This window comes from Mesoplodon densirostris, chromosome 12 (assembly GCF_025265405.1).
Source record: "Mesoplodon densirostris isolate mMesDen1 chromosome 12, mMesDen1 primary haplotype, whole genome shotgun sequence".
NCBI classification, from domain to species: domain Eukaryota; kingdom Metazoa; phylum Chordata; class Mammalia; order Artiodactyla; family Ziphiidae; genus Mesoplodon; species Mesoplodon densirostris.
Window position 1 is genome coordinate 17,586,515 of NC_082672.1, and position 16,307 is coordinate 17,602,821.

The window sequence follows — 16,307 nt, forward strand, 5'->3', positions numbered from 1 at the left end:
TACACACACCCACACCCACACCCACACACATCTGTTAGAGATAATAAAGAAATTCAGCAAAGTTTCAGGATACAAAATCAACACAGGAAAATCAGTTCCATCTTTATATACTGGCAATAAAAAATTCAAAAAGGAAATTAAGTAAACAATTTCATTTTATAATAGCATCAAAAAGAATAAAAAACTTAAAATTAAACTTAACCAAGGAGACAAGACTTGTACACTGAAAACTACAAAACAATGCTGAAAGAAATTCAAGAAGACATAAACAAATGGAAGAATAGCTGTGTTCACAGATTGGAAGACTTCATGTTAAGATGACAATACTACCCAAATCAATCTACAGGTCCAATAAAATCCCTATCAAAATCTCATGGCACTTTTCACAGAAATAGAAAAACCCATCCTAAAATTCGTATGGAATCTCAAGGGACCTTAATAGCTAAAACTATCTGAAAAAGAAGAACCAAGTTGGAGGGCTCACACCTCCCAATTTCAAACCTTACTATAAAGCTATCTTAATCAAAACAGTATGATGCCTGCAAAGGAAAGACATATAAACCAAAGAAATAAAATAAGAGAGCCCAGAAATAAACCCTCACATATATGGTCAATTAATTTTCAAAAAGGGTGCTAAGACCATTCAGTGGGGGAAAGGACAGTCTTTTCAACAAGTGGTTCTGGGAAAACAAGGTATCTACCCACAAAAGAATGAGGTTGGACCCATATGTTATATTATATACAAACATTAACTTAAAATGGGTCATAGACCTAAACTTAAAAGCTAAAACTATAAACTCTTAAAAGAAAATATAGGAGAAAATCTTCACGACAATGGATACGGCAATGATTTCTTAGTTATGACACCAAAAATGAATGTAAATTGGACTTCAAAATTAAAAACTTTCCTGCCTCAAAGGACACTATCAAGAGAGTAAAAAGGCAACTCATAGAATGCAAGAAAATATTTACAAGTCATGTACCTGATACAGGATTAATATCCAGACTCTAAAAAGAACTCAACAACCAACAACAGAACAAAAAATCCAATTCAACAATGGGCAAATAACTTGAATCAACACTTCTCTGAGGAATGTATAAAAATGGCCAAGCACATAAAAAGATGCCAAACATCATTAGACACTAGAGAAATCAAATCTAAACCACAATGATATCATTTTATACCCATTAGGATGACGTATCAAAAATGGGAAAATCACAAGTGTCAGTGAGGAAGCAGAGAAATTGGAACTTGCACGCAGCTGTCAGGAATGTAAAATGGTATAGCCACTGTGGAAAACAGTAGAGCAGCTCCTCAAAAAGTTAAACATAAAAAAAAAAAAAAAAGTTAAACATAGAATTACCGTATAATCCAGAAATTCTACTCCTACGTATATACGGAAAGGATTTGACAGCAAGGATTCAAACAGACACTTGTTTACCAATGTTCATAACAGCAATATTCACAATAGCCAAAAGGGAGAAACACCCAAGTGTCTATCAACAGGTGAATAATTAAACAAAATGTGGTATATATGTGCAGTGGAATATTGTTCATCCATAAAAAGGAATGAAGTTCTAGTATAGCTGTAATGTGGACGAGTCTTGAAAACATGGTGCTAAGTGAAATAAACCAGACACAGAAGGAAAAATATTGTATGATTTTACTTATATAAAGTACCTGGACTCGTCAAATTCAGAGACAAGAAGCAAAGTGTGGTTGCCAGGAGTTGGGGAAGGTGAGGAGAGAATGGAGAGTTATTGTTTAATGGTTATGGAATATCTGTTTCAGATGATGGAAAAGTTCAGGAAGTGGGTTGTGAAGATGGTTGTACAGCAAAGTGTATGTACTTAATGTCACTGAATTGAACACTTAAAATGCTTACAATGGTAAAATTTAAGTTGTGTCTACTTTACTTCAATTAAAAAAAAAAAAAAAAAACAGCATGAATAGCGCTGTCCCAGCTACCAGGTAAAGAAAAGAATAACACGTCAGAGGAGACACCTCTTTCCAGATCCAGGTGGGAGGTGGCGACTGCAAAAAGAAGTCTAAAGGCTGAAATTGTGTAGGCTGTCCCTTTTCAGTAGGAGTGGTTACGATGCTCAGAGAGACAGCAAACTTACATTGCAGTTTGATGAGCCATCAAACGGTGGGTAAGAACCGTCTGGCCAGTCAGCAGGGTCCAAGGCAGCTGACTGCCGGTGCTGGGCCTCATACTCCTTGAGCTGCAACAAGAGAAAATGGAAGATTGAAATGGAAATGATGGCCAAGGCTGTCTACCAAGCAGCAGAATGAATCCTTTGGGCACCTTCTTCGCACCACTGTTGGTGATCAAGTGCCAGCCAAAGACAAGGGTCACCCAAATGAAAGGAGAAACACGTCCTCCCCTGCAGGTTTTCATCTAAGTCAAACCAAGAGACACAACGGACTCTTTGTGTTCTGTTCCAAAAAGAACCTTGATTTTCCTTCTCCAACATCTTCCAACATCAAAACACCTTTCTCAGTTCAATTATAAGTTCAATAACAGAAATTGCCTGTAGTTTGACCTTCGGATTACCTCTCTTTGTGGAAGACAAAATGTGTAGACTAAGGACATTTTAGTAAAACAGAGGTGGAAGCCTGAAACTGATTTTTAAAAATCGCTTGCTTGTTTTGTTCTAGACTGCCTCATGTTACCAGTTCAATGTTATCAACTAACAAATGTTATGGGATTTATTGGGGATCCTATGGATGAGAGGAAAATAGTAGTTAGATATCTAGAATATGTTCAGAGACATTTAAAGTTTGGGCTTAAAAACTAGGTTTCTACTTTTTGAAAAACACAGAAGGACAAAATGAAATATTATAGAAAATTAACAAATTTAACATAGCAGAATTAGATGAAAGATCTTTCAGAACGGCCAATGTGAGAAGTTCCAGGTGTGTTTTCATAAAATATGTAAAAATTTAACTCTGTGTGTAATACAAATAAGTTGTCCCAGCATTAAAATTCTGTTATAAAACAGTTTTTAGGTATGAAGTTAAGACATCGATCAAATCACGTTCCATGAATCAAGACACCAAAAAGCAGATACAATCTGACCTGACAGCCCAGGAGATGGTGCCAGGACCGTCCTTTTCCACTGGAGCTGTGTGGACATGGCAATGCCACTCCTCTAGGGAAAAGCAACTTTCCAAAGCATTATTTCTACTATGAAGTTCTTTTCTGTGCATACTTGTGACAGGAAATGGACGAGGGGGAGGCAGACAGTACTGATTAACAGGTAAGGCTCCCCAATAACTGGAAGCCCTTGGGCAAATTACTTAACCCCTCTGTGCCTCAGTTCCTTCACCTGGAAAACGGGATGACAATAAACTATATCACAGGACTATTACCAGAATAAAGTAAGATAATGCAGCAAAGCTCTTAGTATACTGTACCCATGCAACAGACTTTTTATGATGGTATTATTATCACCCTTGTGGTTTCAGATAAAAGAGCTCAAAGTTCACATCAATTTCAGGTATTTGAACTTTTGCTATGCAGGTGCTTAATATTATTTATTTATTTATTTTTTGTGGTACGCGGGCCTCTCACTGTTGTGGCCTCTCCCATTGCAGAGCACAGGCTCCGGACGCGCAGGCTCAGCGGCCATGGCTCACGGGCCCAGCCGCTCCGCGGCATGTGGGATCTTCCTGGACCGGGGCACGAACCCGCATCCCCTGCATCGGCAGGCGGACTCTCAACCACTGTGCCACCAGGGAAGCCCAATATTATTTTAATCTTTCTAGTATATTAGGGGGATTAATATTGTTCTAATCTCTATAATATATTTAAGAGACATATTAGAATGCTCTTCCTTTCTAGATATATTGGTTTCTGAAGTGCATTATTCTTCCTGTATGATCGAAATAGCTGCCTCTGAAAAAGGGTGTTATCATTTGTTTTCTCGGGGTCTCTGCTCTACTTTCTAGGAAGCACTAAATAAAATCTTCATCTTTAGGAAAACAAAACAAATTCCTCACTAGTCAATCGTAAACAGACTTAATATTTTTCTTTTGTTATCTGTCCATTTCCATCGTTTACGTTGGTGCCTAAGAGTACATGTGCTTCTTCTTCTTTTTAAAAAAAATTCATTTATTTATTTATTGGCTGCGCAGCTTGTGGGATCTTAGTTCCCAGACCAGGGATTGAACCCGGGCCCTCAGCAGTGAGAGCACGGAGTCCTAACCACTGGACTGCCAGGGAATTCCCCGTGTGCTTCTTCTGATAAAGACTCAGATTTGTGCTCTATCCAAATTTACCTTGTTTTTTAATTTCTTAATTAAAAGAAAAGAAAACCAGGATCTCTAACAATTTTTTAAAGTGCATTTTACAATGAAAAAAAACTGGTTATTGTTTATATAATCACATTTGTGTATCCCACTCTGCTCCCAAAGACAACTGATCATGTTCATTTAAGAAACTTGTGTATTTTAAAGCAAATTGATAGAGTTTTAGTTTAATTCTGGAAGTTTTAAAATAATGACACTTTAAAGTGTGGGTGTGGGTGTCAGTCTGTCTGTCCATCTGTCTACCTTCACGTCTTATTTTCCCTAGTCTCATAGTTTTCTCACACTTGAAGTCTATGACATGATTCTTAGAGGAATGACCATCTGTAGTAGGTTAATGCTTATTCTATCTTAAGGACCTTTATGGAGAGAGATTCTAAAATGTTTCCATTTCTAAGAGCATTTATTATAAAGAACATTTCTATTATATTTAATCTAAATCCCCTCCAGCTGCGATTTTCATTCATTTTCTTTTATGCTCTCCTCAGTAGAGATGAAAACAAAACACTGTGCGGTACATCCTAAAGATGTACTGTCTAATATCCCTTCATATACTTGAAGACAGTGAAAAAGTTCTTTTCTGAGATAAATCCTTTCCGATTCCAGCCCAAGAGACCTATTTAAAAAAACCCTCAATCACTTTGTTGCTCTCCTATGGACTCTCTCCATGAGCCTCTCTAGCTGTCCACATTCCTATGATTGATGCACAATACCTGCTACGAGGAAATAATTTATATAGGTTCTCAGCTCATAATCTTGTGCTCTGGTATACCAGATGCCCAGACTCCCTTTAAAAGACTGTTCTCCGATTTCCCAATTACTGTAGATATGGACTCACATCTATATACCCTTCTCAGGAGAATTATCCGTGGTTGACAGGTGCTATCTCCCCACAGATGCCTAGAAGGCTGTTTCCTCCTCCCCAAAGAGGCTTTCAGCCTCTTTTTCTCTGGCAGGACAAACTCTACAGTGCAATTCACCTTCCAGAGCTCCCCACCCTTCCCTGTGGGATCAGGCTGAGGCTGAGACTAGACTTCTCCTGAAATCACATCTCCGTCCAGTTTCTTCCTCTGCCTCTCCTGCTTCCCTCTCTCACTTACAGGTTTCTTGTGAAAGCTTTTCTTCAATAAATCATGTGCACAAGAATCCACATCTCAGGCTCTGCTTCTAGGGAACCTGATGTAAGACAGCTGGCAATAAGAAAAGTTCACTATGCCAAAACATCAGTCAAGCCAGTGACAAACATCAAGTTTTTTTTTTTTTTCAAATCCCACAAGGACTTTATTTTGGACTTCCACACAGATATGACCTTGTGGAGCCCAACACATATTTATCAGGTGGATAAATACATAATATTTAGTAATTAGATCATATTACATGAGCAAGTATTTAGTATCAATATTGATACATTATTTTTTAGGGAACCTGATTATTAAATCATGGTCACAAATCTCTCTCAATTTCCTTAGACACTGCCTCCAGTTAAAATGTCAAAGGACATATTTTTCAACAACACAGCTCCATCATGGCTGAGCGCCATCATACCAAAACAATAGTGTTCTCCTTTATGCAAAGCTTTAAAAGTGAGTTTATTCCTTACCCTCCCAATCTCACATAAACCACATAAATTACCCAGATAAGTTAATAACCTGCAGCTTCCAAGTGTCTCATGGGCTTTCTATACCTTGCAGAACTAGTCCAACATTTGAATACCCTGAATTTACTCACCAAGAGCTATGAACAGTCTTAAAATTAGCACCTGTAAATTATGTTGTCTAGAATACGCTAATACTCTAGATCCCCCTAAACGATTGTTTTAACCAGTGTGCTGGACTCCTTAAAGCATACAGAGTAAGTAACCATCATAAAACCATTAGAAAATGTTTGAAGTGCCATTAGATTTGATGGAACTATTCAGTTAATAAAATATAAAAATCATAAGTTAAGCTGCTGTCTTTTTTTTCACTTTTTTTTTCTTTTTTTTATTAGTTTCTGCTTTATAACAAAGTGAATCAGTCATACATATACATCTGTTCCCACATCCCTTCCCTCATGCATCTCCCTCCCTCCCACCCTCCCCATCCCACCCCTCCAGGCGGTCACAAAGCACCGAGCTGATCTCCCTGTGCTCTGTGGTTGCTTCCCACTATCTATCTACCTTACGTTTGGTAGTGTGTATATGTCCATGCCTCTCTTTCGCTTTATCACAGCTTACCCTTCCCCCTCCCCATATCCTCAAGTCCATTCTCAAGTAGGTCTGTGTCTTTATTCCCGTTTTACCCCTAGGTTCTTCATGACATTTTTTTTTCTTATATTCCATATATATGTGATATCATACGGTATTTGTCTTTCTCTTTCTGACTTACTTCACTCTGTATGACAGACTCTAGGTCTATCCACCTCATTACAAATAGCTCAGTTTCGTTTCTTTTTATGGCTGAGTAATATTCCATTGTATATATGTGCCACATCTTCTTTATCCATTCATCCGATGATGGACACTTAGGTTGTTTCCAGCTCCAGGCTATTGTGAAAAGAGCGGCAATGAACATTTTGGTACGTGTCTCTTTTTGAATTATGGTTTTCTCAGGGTATATGCCTAGTAGTGGGATTGCTGGGTCATATGGTAGTTCTATTTGTAGTTTTTAAAGGAACCTCCATACTGTTCTCCATAGTGGCTGTACCAATTCACATTCCCACCAGCAGTGCAAGAGTGTTCCCTTTTCTCCACACCCTCTCCAGCATTTATTGTTTCTAGATTTCTTGATGATGGCCATTCTGACTGGTGTGAGATGATATCTCATTGTAGTTTTGATTTGCATTTCTCTAATGATTAATGATGTTGAGCATTCTTTCATGTGTTTGTTGGCAGTCTGTATATCTTCTTTGGAGAAATGCCTATTTAGGTCTTCTGCCCATTTTTGGATTGGGTTGTTTGTTTTTTTGCTATTGAGCTGCATGAGCTGCTTATAAATTTTGGAGATTAATCCTTTGTCAGTTGCTTCATTTGCAAATATTTTCTCCCATTCTGAGGGTTGTCTTTTCGTCTTGTTTATGGTTTCCTTTGCTGTGCAAAAGCTTTGAAGTTTCATTAGGTCCCATTTGTTTATCTTTGTTTTTATTTCCATTTCTCTAGGAGGTGGGTCCAAAAGGATCTTGCTGTGATTTATGTCATAGAGTGTTCTACCTATGTTTTCCTCTAAGAGTTTGATAGTTTCTGGCCTTACATTTAAGTCTTTAATCCATTTTGCGCTTATTTTTGTGTATGGTGTTAGGGAATGATCTAATCTCAAACTTTTACACGTCCCTGTCCAGTTTTCCCAGCACCACTTATTGAAGAGGCTGTCCTTTCTCCACTGTACATTCCTGCCTCCTTTATCAAAGATAAGTTGACCATATGTGCGTGGGTTTATCTCTGGGCTTTCTATCCTGATCCACTGATCTATCTTTCTGTTTTTATGCCAGTACCACACTGTCTTAATTACTGTAGCTTTGTAGTATAGTCTGAAGTCAGGGAGCCTGATTCCTCCAGCTCCGTTTTTCGTTCTCAAGATTGCTTTGGCTATTCGGGGTCTTTTGTTTTTCCAAACAAATTTTGAAATTTTTTGTTCTAGTTCTGTGAAAAATGCCAGTGGTAGTTTGATAGGGATTGCATTGAATCTGTAGATTGCTTTGGGTAGTAGAGTCATTTTCACAATATTGAGTCTTCCAATCCAGGAGCATGGTATATCTCTCCATCTATTTGTATCATCTTTAATTTCTTTCATAAGTGTCTTATAATTTTCTGCATACAGGTCTTTTGTCTCCTTAGGTAGGTCTATTCCTAGATATTTTATTCTTTTTGTTGCAATGGTAAATGGGAGTGTTTTCTTGATTTCATTTTCAGATTTTCATCATTAGTGTACAGGAATGCCAGAGATTTCTGTACATTAATTTTGTATCCTGCTACTTTACCAAATTCATTGATTAGCTCTAGTAGTTTTTCGGTAGCATCTTTAGGATTCTCTATGTATAGTATCATGTCATCTGCAAACAGTGACAGCTTTACTTCTTCTTTTCCAATTTGGATTCCTTTTATTTCCTTTTCTTCTCTGATTGCTGTGGCTAAAACTTCCAAAACTAGGTTGAATAAGAGTGGTGAGAGTGGGCAGCCTTGTCGTGTTCCTGATCTTAGTGGAAATGGTTTCAGTTTTTCACCATTGAGGATGATGTTGGCTGTGGGTTTGTCATATATGACCTTTATTATGTTGAGGAAAGTTCCCTCTATGCCTACTTTCTGCAGGGTTTTTATCATAAATGGGTGCTGAAGTTTGTCGAAAGCTTTCTCTGCATCTATTGAGATGATCATATGGTTTTTCTCCTTCAACTTGTTAATATGGTGTATCACATTGATTGATTTGCGTATATTGAAGAATCCTTGCATCCTGGAATAAACCCCACTTGATCATGGTGTATGATCCTTTTAATGTGCTCTTGGATTCTGTTTGCTAGTATTTTGTTGAGGATTTTTGCATCTATGTTCATCAGTGATATTGGCCTGTAGTTTTCTTTCTTTGTGACATCCTTGCCTGGTTTTGGTATCAAGGTGATGGTGGCCTCGTAGAATGAGTTTGGGAGTGTTCCTTCCTCTGATATTGTTTGGAAGAGTTTGAGACGGATGGGTGTTAGCTCCTCTCTAAATGTTTGATAGAATTCGCCTGTGAAGCCATCTGGTCCTGGGCTTTTGTTTGATGGAAGATTTTTAATCACAGTTTCAATTTCAGTGCTTGTGATTGGTCTATTCATATTTTCTATTTCTTCCTGAGTCAGTCTTGGCAGGTTGTGCATTTCTAAGAATTTGTCCATTTCTTCCAGGTTGTCCATTTTATTGGCATAGAGTTGCTTATAGTAATCTCTCATGATTTTTTGTATTTCTGCAGTGTCAGTTGTTACTTCTCCTTTTTCATTTCTAATTCTATTGATTTGAGTCTTCTCCCTTCTTTTCTTGATGAGTCTGGCTAATGGTTTGTCAATTTTGTTTATCTTCTCAAAGAACCAGCTTTTAGTTTGGTTGATCTTTGCTATCGTTTCCTTCATTTCTTTTTCATTTATTTCTGATCTGATCTTTATGATTTCTTTCCTTCTGCTAACTTTGGGGGTTTTTTGTTCTTCTTTCTCTAATTGCTTTAGGTGCAGGGTCAGGTTGTTTACTCGAAAAGTTTCCTGTTTCTTAAGGTGGGATTGTATTGCTATAAACTTCCCCCTTAGAACTGCTTTTGCTGCGTCCCATAGGTTTTGGGTCGTCGTGTCTCCATTGTCATTTGTTTCTAGGTATTTTTTAATTTCCTCTTTGATTTCTTCAGTGATCACTTCGTTATTGAGTAGCGTATTGTTTAGCCTCCATGTGTTTGTATTTTTTACAGATGTTTTCCTGTAATTGATGTCTAGTCTCATAGCATTGTGGTCGGAAAAGATACTTGATACAATTTCAATTTTCTTAAATTTACCAAGGCTTGATTTGTGACCCAAGATATGATCTATCCTGGAGAATGTTCCATGAGCACTTGAGAAAAATGTGTATTCTGTTGTTTTTGGATGGAATGTCCTATAAATATCAACTAAGTCCATCTTGTTTAATGTATCATTTAAAGCTTGTGTTTCCTTATTTATTTTCATTTTGGATGATCTGTCCATTGGTGAAAGTGGGGTGTTAAAGTCCCCTACTATGATTGTGTTACTGTCGATTTCTCCTTTTATGGCTGTTAGTATTTGCCTTATGTATTGAGGTGCTCCTATGTTGGGTGCATAAATATTTACAATTGTTATATCTTCTTCTTGGATCGATCCCTTTATCGTTATGTAGTGTCCTTCTTTGTCTCTTCTAATAGTCTTTATTTTAAAGTCTATTTTGTCTGATATAAGAACTGCTACTCCAGCTTTCTTTTGATTTCCATTTGCATGGAATATCTTTTTCCATCCCCTTACTTTCAATCTGTATGTGTCTCTAGGTCTGAAGTGGGTCTCTTGTAGACAGCATATATATGGGTCTTGTTTTTGTATCCATTCAGCCACTCTGTGTCTTTTGGTGGGAGCATTTAGTCCATTTACATTTAAGGTAATTATTGATATGTATGTTCCTATTCCCATTTCCTTAATTGCTTTGGGTTTGTTATTGTAGGTATATTCCTTCTGTTGTGTTTCTTGCCTAGAGAAGTTCCTTTAGCATTTGTTGTAAAGCTGGTTTGGTGGTGCTGAACTCTCTCAGCTTTTGCTTGTCTGTAAACGTTTTAATTTCTCCATCAAATCTGAATGAGATCCTTGCTGGGTAGAGTAATCTTGGTTGCAGGTTTCTCTCCTTCATCACTTTAATTATGTCCTGCCACTCCCTTCTGGCTTGTAGAGTTTCTGCTGAGAGATCAGCTGTTAACCTGATGGGGATTCCCTTGTGTGTTATTTGTTGTTTTTGCCTTGCTGTTTTTAATATGATTTCTTTGTGTTTAATTTTTGACAGTTTGATTAATATGTGTCTTGGCGTATTTCTCCTTGGATTTATTCTGTATGGGACTCTCTGTGCCTCCTGGACTTGATTAACTATTTCCTTTCCCATATTAGGGAAGTTTTCAACTATAATCTCTTCAAATATTTTCTCAGTCCCTTTCTTTTTCTCTTCTTCTTCTGGAACCCCTATAATTCGAATGTTGGTGCGTTTAATGTTGTCCCAGAGGTCTCTAAGACTGTCCTCTGTTCTTTTCATTCTTTTTTCTTTATTTTGCTCTGCAGCAGTTATTTCCACTATTTTATCTTCCACCTCACTTATCCGTTCTTCTGCCTCAGTTATTCTGCTATTGATCCCATCTAGAGTATTTTTCATTTCATTTATTGTGTTTTTAATCGATGCTTGATTCATCTTTAGTTCTTCTAGGCCCTTGTTAACTGTTTCTTGCATTTTGTCTATTCTATTTGCAAGATTATGGATCTTGGAAATAGAATCTTGGATCAGCTTTACTATCATTATTCTGAATTCTTTTTCAGGTAGACTGCCTATTACCTCTTCATTTGTTAGGTCTTGTAGGTTTTTATCTTGCTCCTTCACCTGCTGTGTGTTTTTCTGTCTTCTCATTTTGCTTATGTTACTGTGTTTGGGGTCTCCTTTTTGCAGGCTGCAGATTCGTAGTTCCCGTTGTTTTTGGTGTCTGTCCCCAGTGGCTAAGGTTGTTTCAGTAGGTTGTGTAGGCTTCCTGGTGGGGGGGACTACTGCCTGTGTTCTTGTGGTTGAGGCTGGATCTTGTCTTTCTGGTGGACAGGTCCACGTCTGGTGGTGTGTTTTGGGGTGCCTATGGCCTTATTATGTTTTTAGGTAGCCTCTCTGCTAATGGGTGGGGTTGTGTTCCTGCCTTGCTAGTTGTTTGGCATAGGGTGACCAGCACTGTAGCTTGCTGGTCGTTGACTGAAGCTGGGTGCTGGTGTTGAGATGGAGATCTCTGGGAGATTTTCGCTGCTTGATATTATGTGGAGCTGGGAGGTCTCTTGTGGACCCGTGTCCTGAAGTTGGCTCTCCCACTTCAGAGGCACAGCACTGACTCCTGGCTGCAGCACCAAGAGCCTTTCATCCACCCGGCTCAGAATAACAGGGAGAAAAAGTAGAAAGAAAGAATTAGTAGAAGAAAGAAAGAGAGAGGGAAAGAAAGGAAGAAGGGAAGAAAGGAAGGAAGGATGGAAGAAAGAAAGAAAGGAGGGAGGGAGGGAGGAAGGATGGAAAGAAAGAAGGAAAGAAAGGAGGGAGGGAGGGAGGAATGAAAGCAAAAGGAAGAGTGAATGGAAGAAGGGAGGGAGGGAGGAAGGAAAGAAAGAAAGAAAGACAGGAGGGAGGAAGGAAATAAAAAGAAAGTGGAAAGAAGAAGGGTGGGAGGGAGGGAGGGAGGAAAGAAAAAGAAAGAAGGAAAGGAGGAGCGGAGGGAGGGAGGGAGGAAGGGAAGGTAGGAAAAAAAGAAAGAGCAGGTAAAGTAAAATAGAATAAAGTATGAAATATAGTAGCGTTATTAAAATTAAAAAGTAATTATTGAAAAAAAAAAACGGACCGATAGAACCCTGGGACATAAGGTGGAAGCAAAGTTATACAGAGAGAATCTTACACAGAAGATTACACATACACATTCACAAAAAGAGAGCAGGGGGAAAAATCAAAAATCTTGCTCTCCAAGTCCACCTCCTCAATTTGGGATAATTCGTTGTAAAAAGAGGAAAAGGGTGAGAAGTCTGAAATCTTGCTCTCTAAGTCCACCTCCTTAATTTGGGATACTTCGTTGTAAAAAGAGGAAAAGGGGGGAAAGTCTTAAATCTTGTCCTCAAAGTCCACTTCCTCAATTTGGGATGATTCGCTGTCCATTCATGCACTCCACAGACGCAGGGCACATCAAATGGACCGTGGAGCTTTAATCCGCTGCCTCCGAGGCTGCACAGAGAGATTTCCCTGTCTCTTCTCTGCTCTCACAGCTCCCGGGTCTCAGCCTTGGACCTGGCCCCGCCTCTGCGCGTAGGTCGTCGGAGGGCGTCCATTCTTCGCTCAGACAGGACGGGTTTAAAGGAGCCGCTCATTCGGGGGCTCTGGCTCACTCAGGCAGAGGGGAGGGAGGGGCGCGCAGTGTGGGGCGGGCCTGCGGCAGCAGAGGCCGGCATGACGTTGCACCAGACCGAGGCGCTCCGTGCGCTTTCCCGGGAAAGCCATCCCCGGGTCCCGGGATCCCGGCAGTGGCGGGGTGCACAGGCCCCCCGGAAGGCGGGGCGGACAGTGACCCGCGCTCGCACACAGGCCCCGCGGCGGCGGCGGCGGCGGCGGCGGCGGCGGCCCACGCCCGTCTCCGAGGTCCGCGCCTTACCCGCGGCTCGCGCCTGTCTCCGGCGCTTCCCCAAGCAGCCCTCTTAATGCCCTCTCCTCGCGCACCAGGAAACAAAAGGGAAGAAAGTCTCTTGCCTCTTCGGCAGCTCCAGACCCTTTCCCCGGACTCCCTCCGGGCTAGCCATGGTGCACTAACCCCTTCAGGCTCTCTTCCTGCCGCCAGCCCCAGTCCTCTCCCTGCGCTCCGACTGAAAGCCGAAACCCGAGCCTCAGCTCCCAGCCCCGCCCGCCCCGGCGGCCAAGCAGACAAGCCTCTCGGGCTGGTGTGTGCCTGAGGGCACCGGTCCTCTGTGCCGGAATCTCTCCGCTTTGCCCTCCGCACCCCTGTTTTTGCGCTCTCCTCCGCTACTCCGAAGCTTTCCCCCTCCGCCACCTGCAGTCTCCGCCCGCGAAGGGGCTTCTAGTGTGTGGAAACCTTTCCTCCTTCACGGCTCCCTCCCACTGGTGCAGGTCCCGTCCCTATCCTATTGTCTCTGTTTCTTCTTCTTTTTTTCTTTTGCCCTACCCAGGTATGTGGGGAGTTTCTTGCCTTTTGGGGGGTCTGAGGTCTTCTGTCAGCGTTCAGTAGGTGTTCTGTAGGAGTTGTTCCACGTGTAGATGAATTTCTGATGTATCTGTGGGGAGGAAGGTGATTTCCGCGTCTTACTCTTCCTCCATCTTCCTCCGGGTCTAAGCTGCTGTCTTTTTAAATTACACACTGTGTACACAGAGTTATCTTGTAAACTTCATTCTCTTCAAATGCTTTTGCAGCTGACAGTGGTGTTTCACATATTAGTTCCTTGCGGCCTTTTTCATTTTCATCTTTGTATTGACAACTGGGTTTTCAGGAATGTGAATCATAGCTGTATACTTCACAGGGGGAAAATACTCAGCAGTGAGATCAAAGTCATATAAACAAAGCAGAGTGGACCAAGTTGTATTAATTTGAACATAGGCAAAATTTCCCCAAATACAACGACGCATTGGGGGATACACTCAGCTCCAAATGACACATAGGCAAACTTCTCTCCTGATGCTGGTTGTCCTATCAGGATTAAAATCTAGACATTCTATACGGGTCTTTATTTTTCCCCAAAACTTTCCAATTAATTCATTTAAATTCATTAATGTTGCAAAAATACGATGTATAACAAATCAGGACAGAAATTATTGTATGCCTAACAAGTCAAAGAAAAAGAAAATATTACATCTTCTTGGTAAATCAAGACCAACCCTAGTATTTCTTACAGGGACCACATCAACATCTTGCACACACAGTCTTCAGAACTGAATTTCTCACACTGTAAAAGGAGAGCAGTAGGCTATGCAACGTTATCTGAACAATGGTCAAATGATCACAGTACGCTAATTGTGTCTAAATGGCAGCATGTGAACTTATGGTAAAAAAAAAATGTTTGAATCTTTGAAATATATATCAAAGTACATTAGTGCCTAACGAACTCTGAATTGCACTCCATGTGCCCCAAGGGCTGTGCAAGTCAGTGCCCTGAACACCACAAATATTTACTAGCTAGCTTATGTAAATAAACTGTTGAAGGAGCATAACTTTAGAAAATTCAAATACAAAAAGTGCAGTGGAGTAGCTAATTAACATTATTTTCCAAGTTCCTCCTTAGCTATGCTGAATGGAAAAACACATAAAAATTTCAAAATGCAAATGTTTTAACCTCTGGTAGAATGTCTTATAAAACAGAATTAGACAGCCACCTGAAACAGATTATAATAATTCTTTAGTAACATGAAAGCATTAAATACCTATGGGTCTTTTAGACTCTGACTGACAGTGGGAGAAACACATGCCTGATGCCCTGAAGGACCATTCTTATCATGGTCATTACAGAAGGTCTAACTCTTAATGTTTCTTTTATATAGCAATCAAATAAATTTTAGATACTTGAGCTGATCATAAGTTAAAGGAGGGAGATCCTTCATTTTTCTTGAAGTGTTTTATCTCTGGCTAAAAGGAAGCCCATCCAGATACTAGTAGCCAAGGATGTATGTTGCCCTGACAAGAGCAGACCAACAAGCTTCCCTGTTACTTCATCATCTGTCAAAGGACACCCACCTTTGTGTGCAGAATCTAATAAAGTTTGGAAATGTCATCAATATTTTCTTTCTGTGTTTCTGGATTGCCTTATAGAAAATATTATTGATGTCTTGATGAGCTCCATCCTAAAATTAGGCAAAGGCAGCCAGCCTGGCAACAGACAGACTCCATGGCTAAAACCTCCATCCAACCTGCATACAGCTGTGCCACCTTTTCATAGAGTTGACTTCTGATTTCCTTTCCATGTAAACAATGGCTAGCTGTTAAAATTATCAGCTCAGAAAGAGCATCAAACAAATTTTTTTTCTCCCCAACTTTGAAAGTATTCCTTTGTTTCTTTTTCAATTATAGAAACGTGCTACCTCAAGTTGACTATGTTAAGGACACTTTTAACATCTTCGTCTGCCCCAGGAAAACTGGGTTAGATACATCCTATGCAACTCCCTTTCCAAACACAGACGGTGTCAGATGCCTGCAGACATCTTCTGCATTTAGATCTTCAAATTTACAATTAAAAACAGCAATGTAGCAGCAGCACTCACCAGAACATAAGTAAACATCTTGCCTACCACGGTAAAATTAATACAGGTCCGTGTTTCTCATATGCATTTTCTAGGAATTCAGCTGGACTTTTTTCAAGTGCTATGACATGCTCAAGGAATGGCACTGGAGAGATGTCTGGTGGCCTTTTTGCCCTAGCTGGCAGCTAGACGGGGTGGCCGAAGGCACGGTGGAGCAGGGAGACCAGACTGAGGGTGAAGAGCAGGCGTAGGTGGTCAGGAGCATGGACAAGACACAGCCACCTGTTCCCTGCTCCATCGTTGCCCGGGCACTGCTTCAGTCCCCCAGAGACGCTGGAGGCAAGATCACCTCTGCTTCTCCGAACCAACAGAGCGAGAGAAGCTGGCAGATGGGCATCTGGTGGGGACCTTGGCCCTCAGGTCTCCTACTACAGGTCCCACCTCCCACTCCCCTCAAGCACTTGTTTTTTTCCAGCATTGTGTCAGCAACAAATTAAACTTTTTTTTTTTTTTTTTTTTTTTTTTAACTATTGAGGTTTAGAGTCAGGTATA

General features: G+C 40.3%; 1 protein-coding gene and 1 pseudogene across 4 annotated transcripts in view; both read right to left on the reverse strand.

Annotated features, from left to right (window-relative positions):
• Window positions 1-16,307, reverse strand: part of SASH1 (SAM and SH3 domain containing 1) — a 266,274-nt gene that overhangs the window by 59,973 nt on the left and 189,994 nt on the right. For all 4 annotated transcript variants that reach the window (XM_060114659.1, XM_060114657.1, XM_060114660.1 and 1 more), the window contains exon 8: window positions 2,125-2,226. In XM_060114659.1, coding sequence (XP_059970642.1) covers window positions 2,125-2,226 — 102 coding nt within the window. The remainder of the gene's footprint in view (window positions 1-2,124; window positions 2,227-16,307) is intronic.
• LOC132500385 (lanosterol 14-alpha demethylase-like) lies at window positions 13,959-16,053 on the reverse strand (annotated as a pseudogene).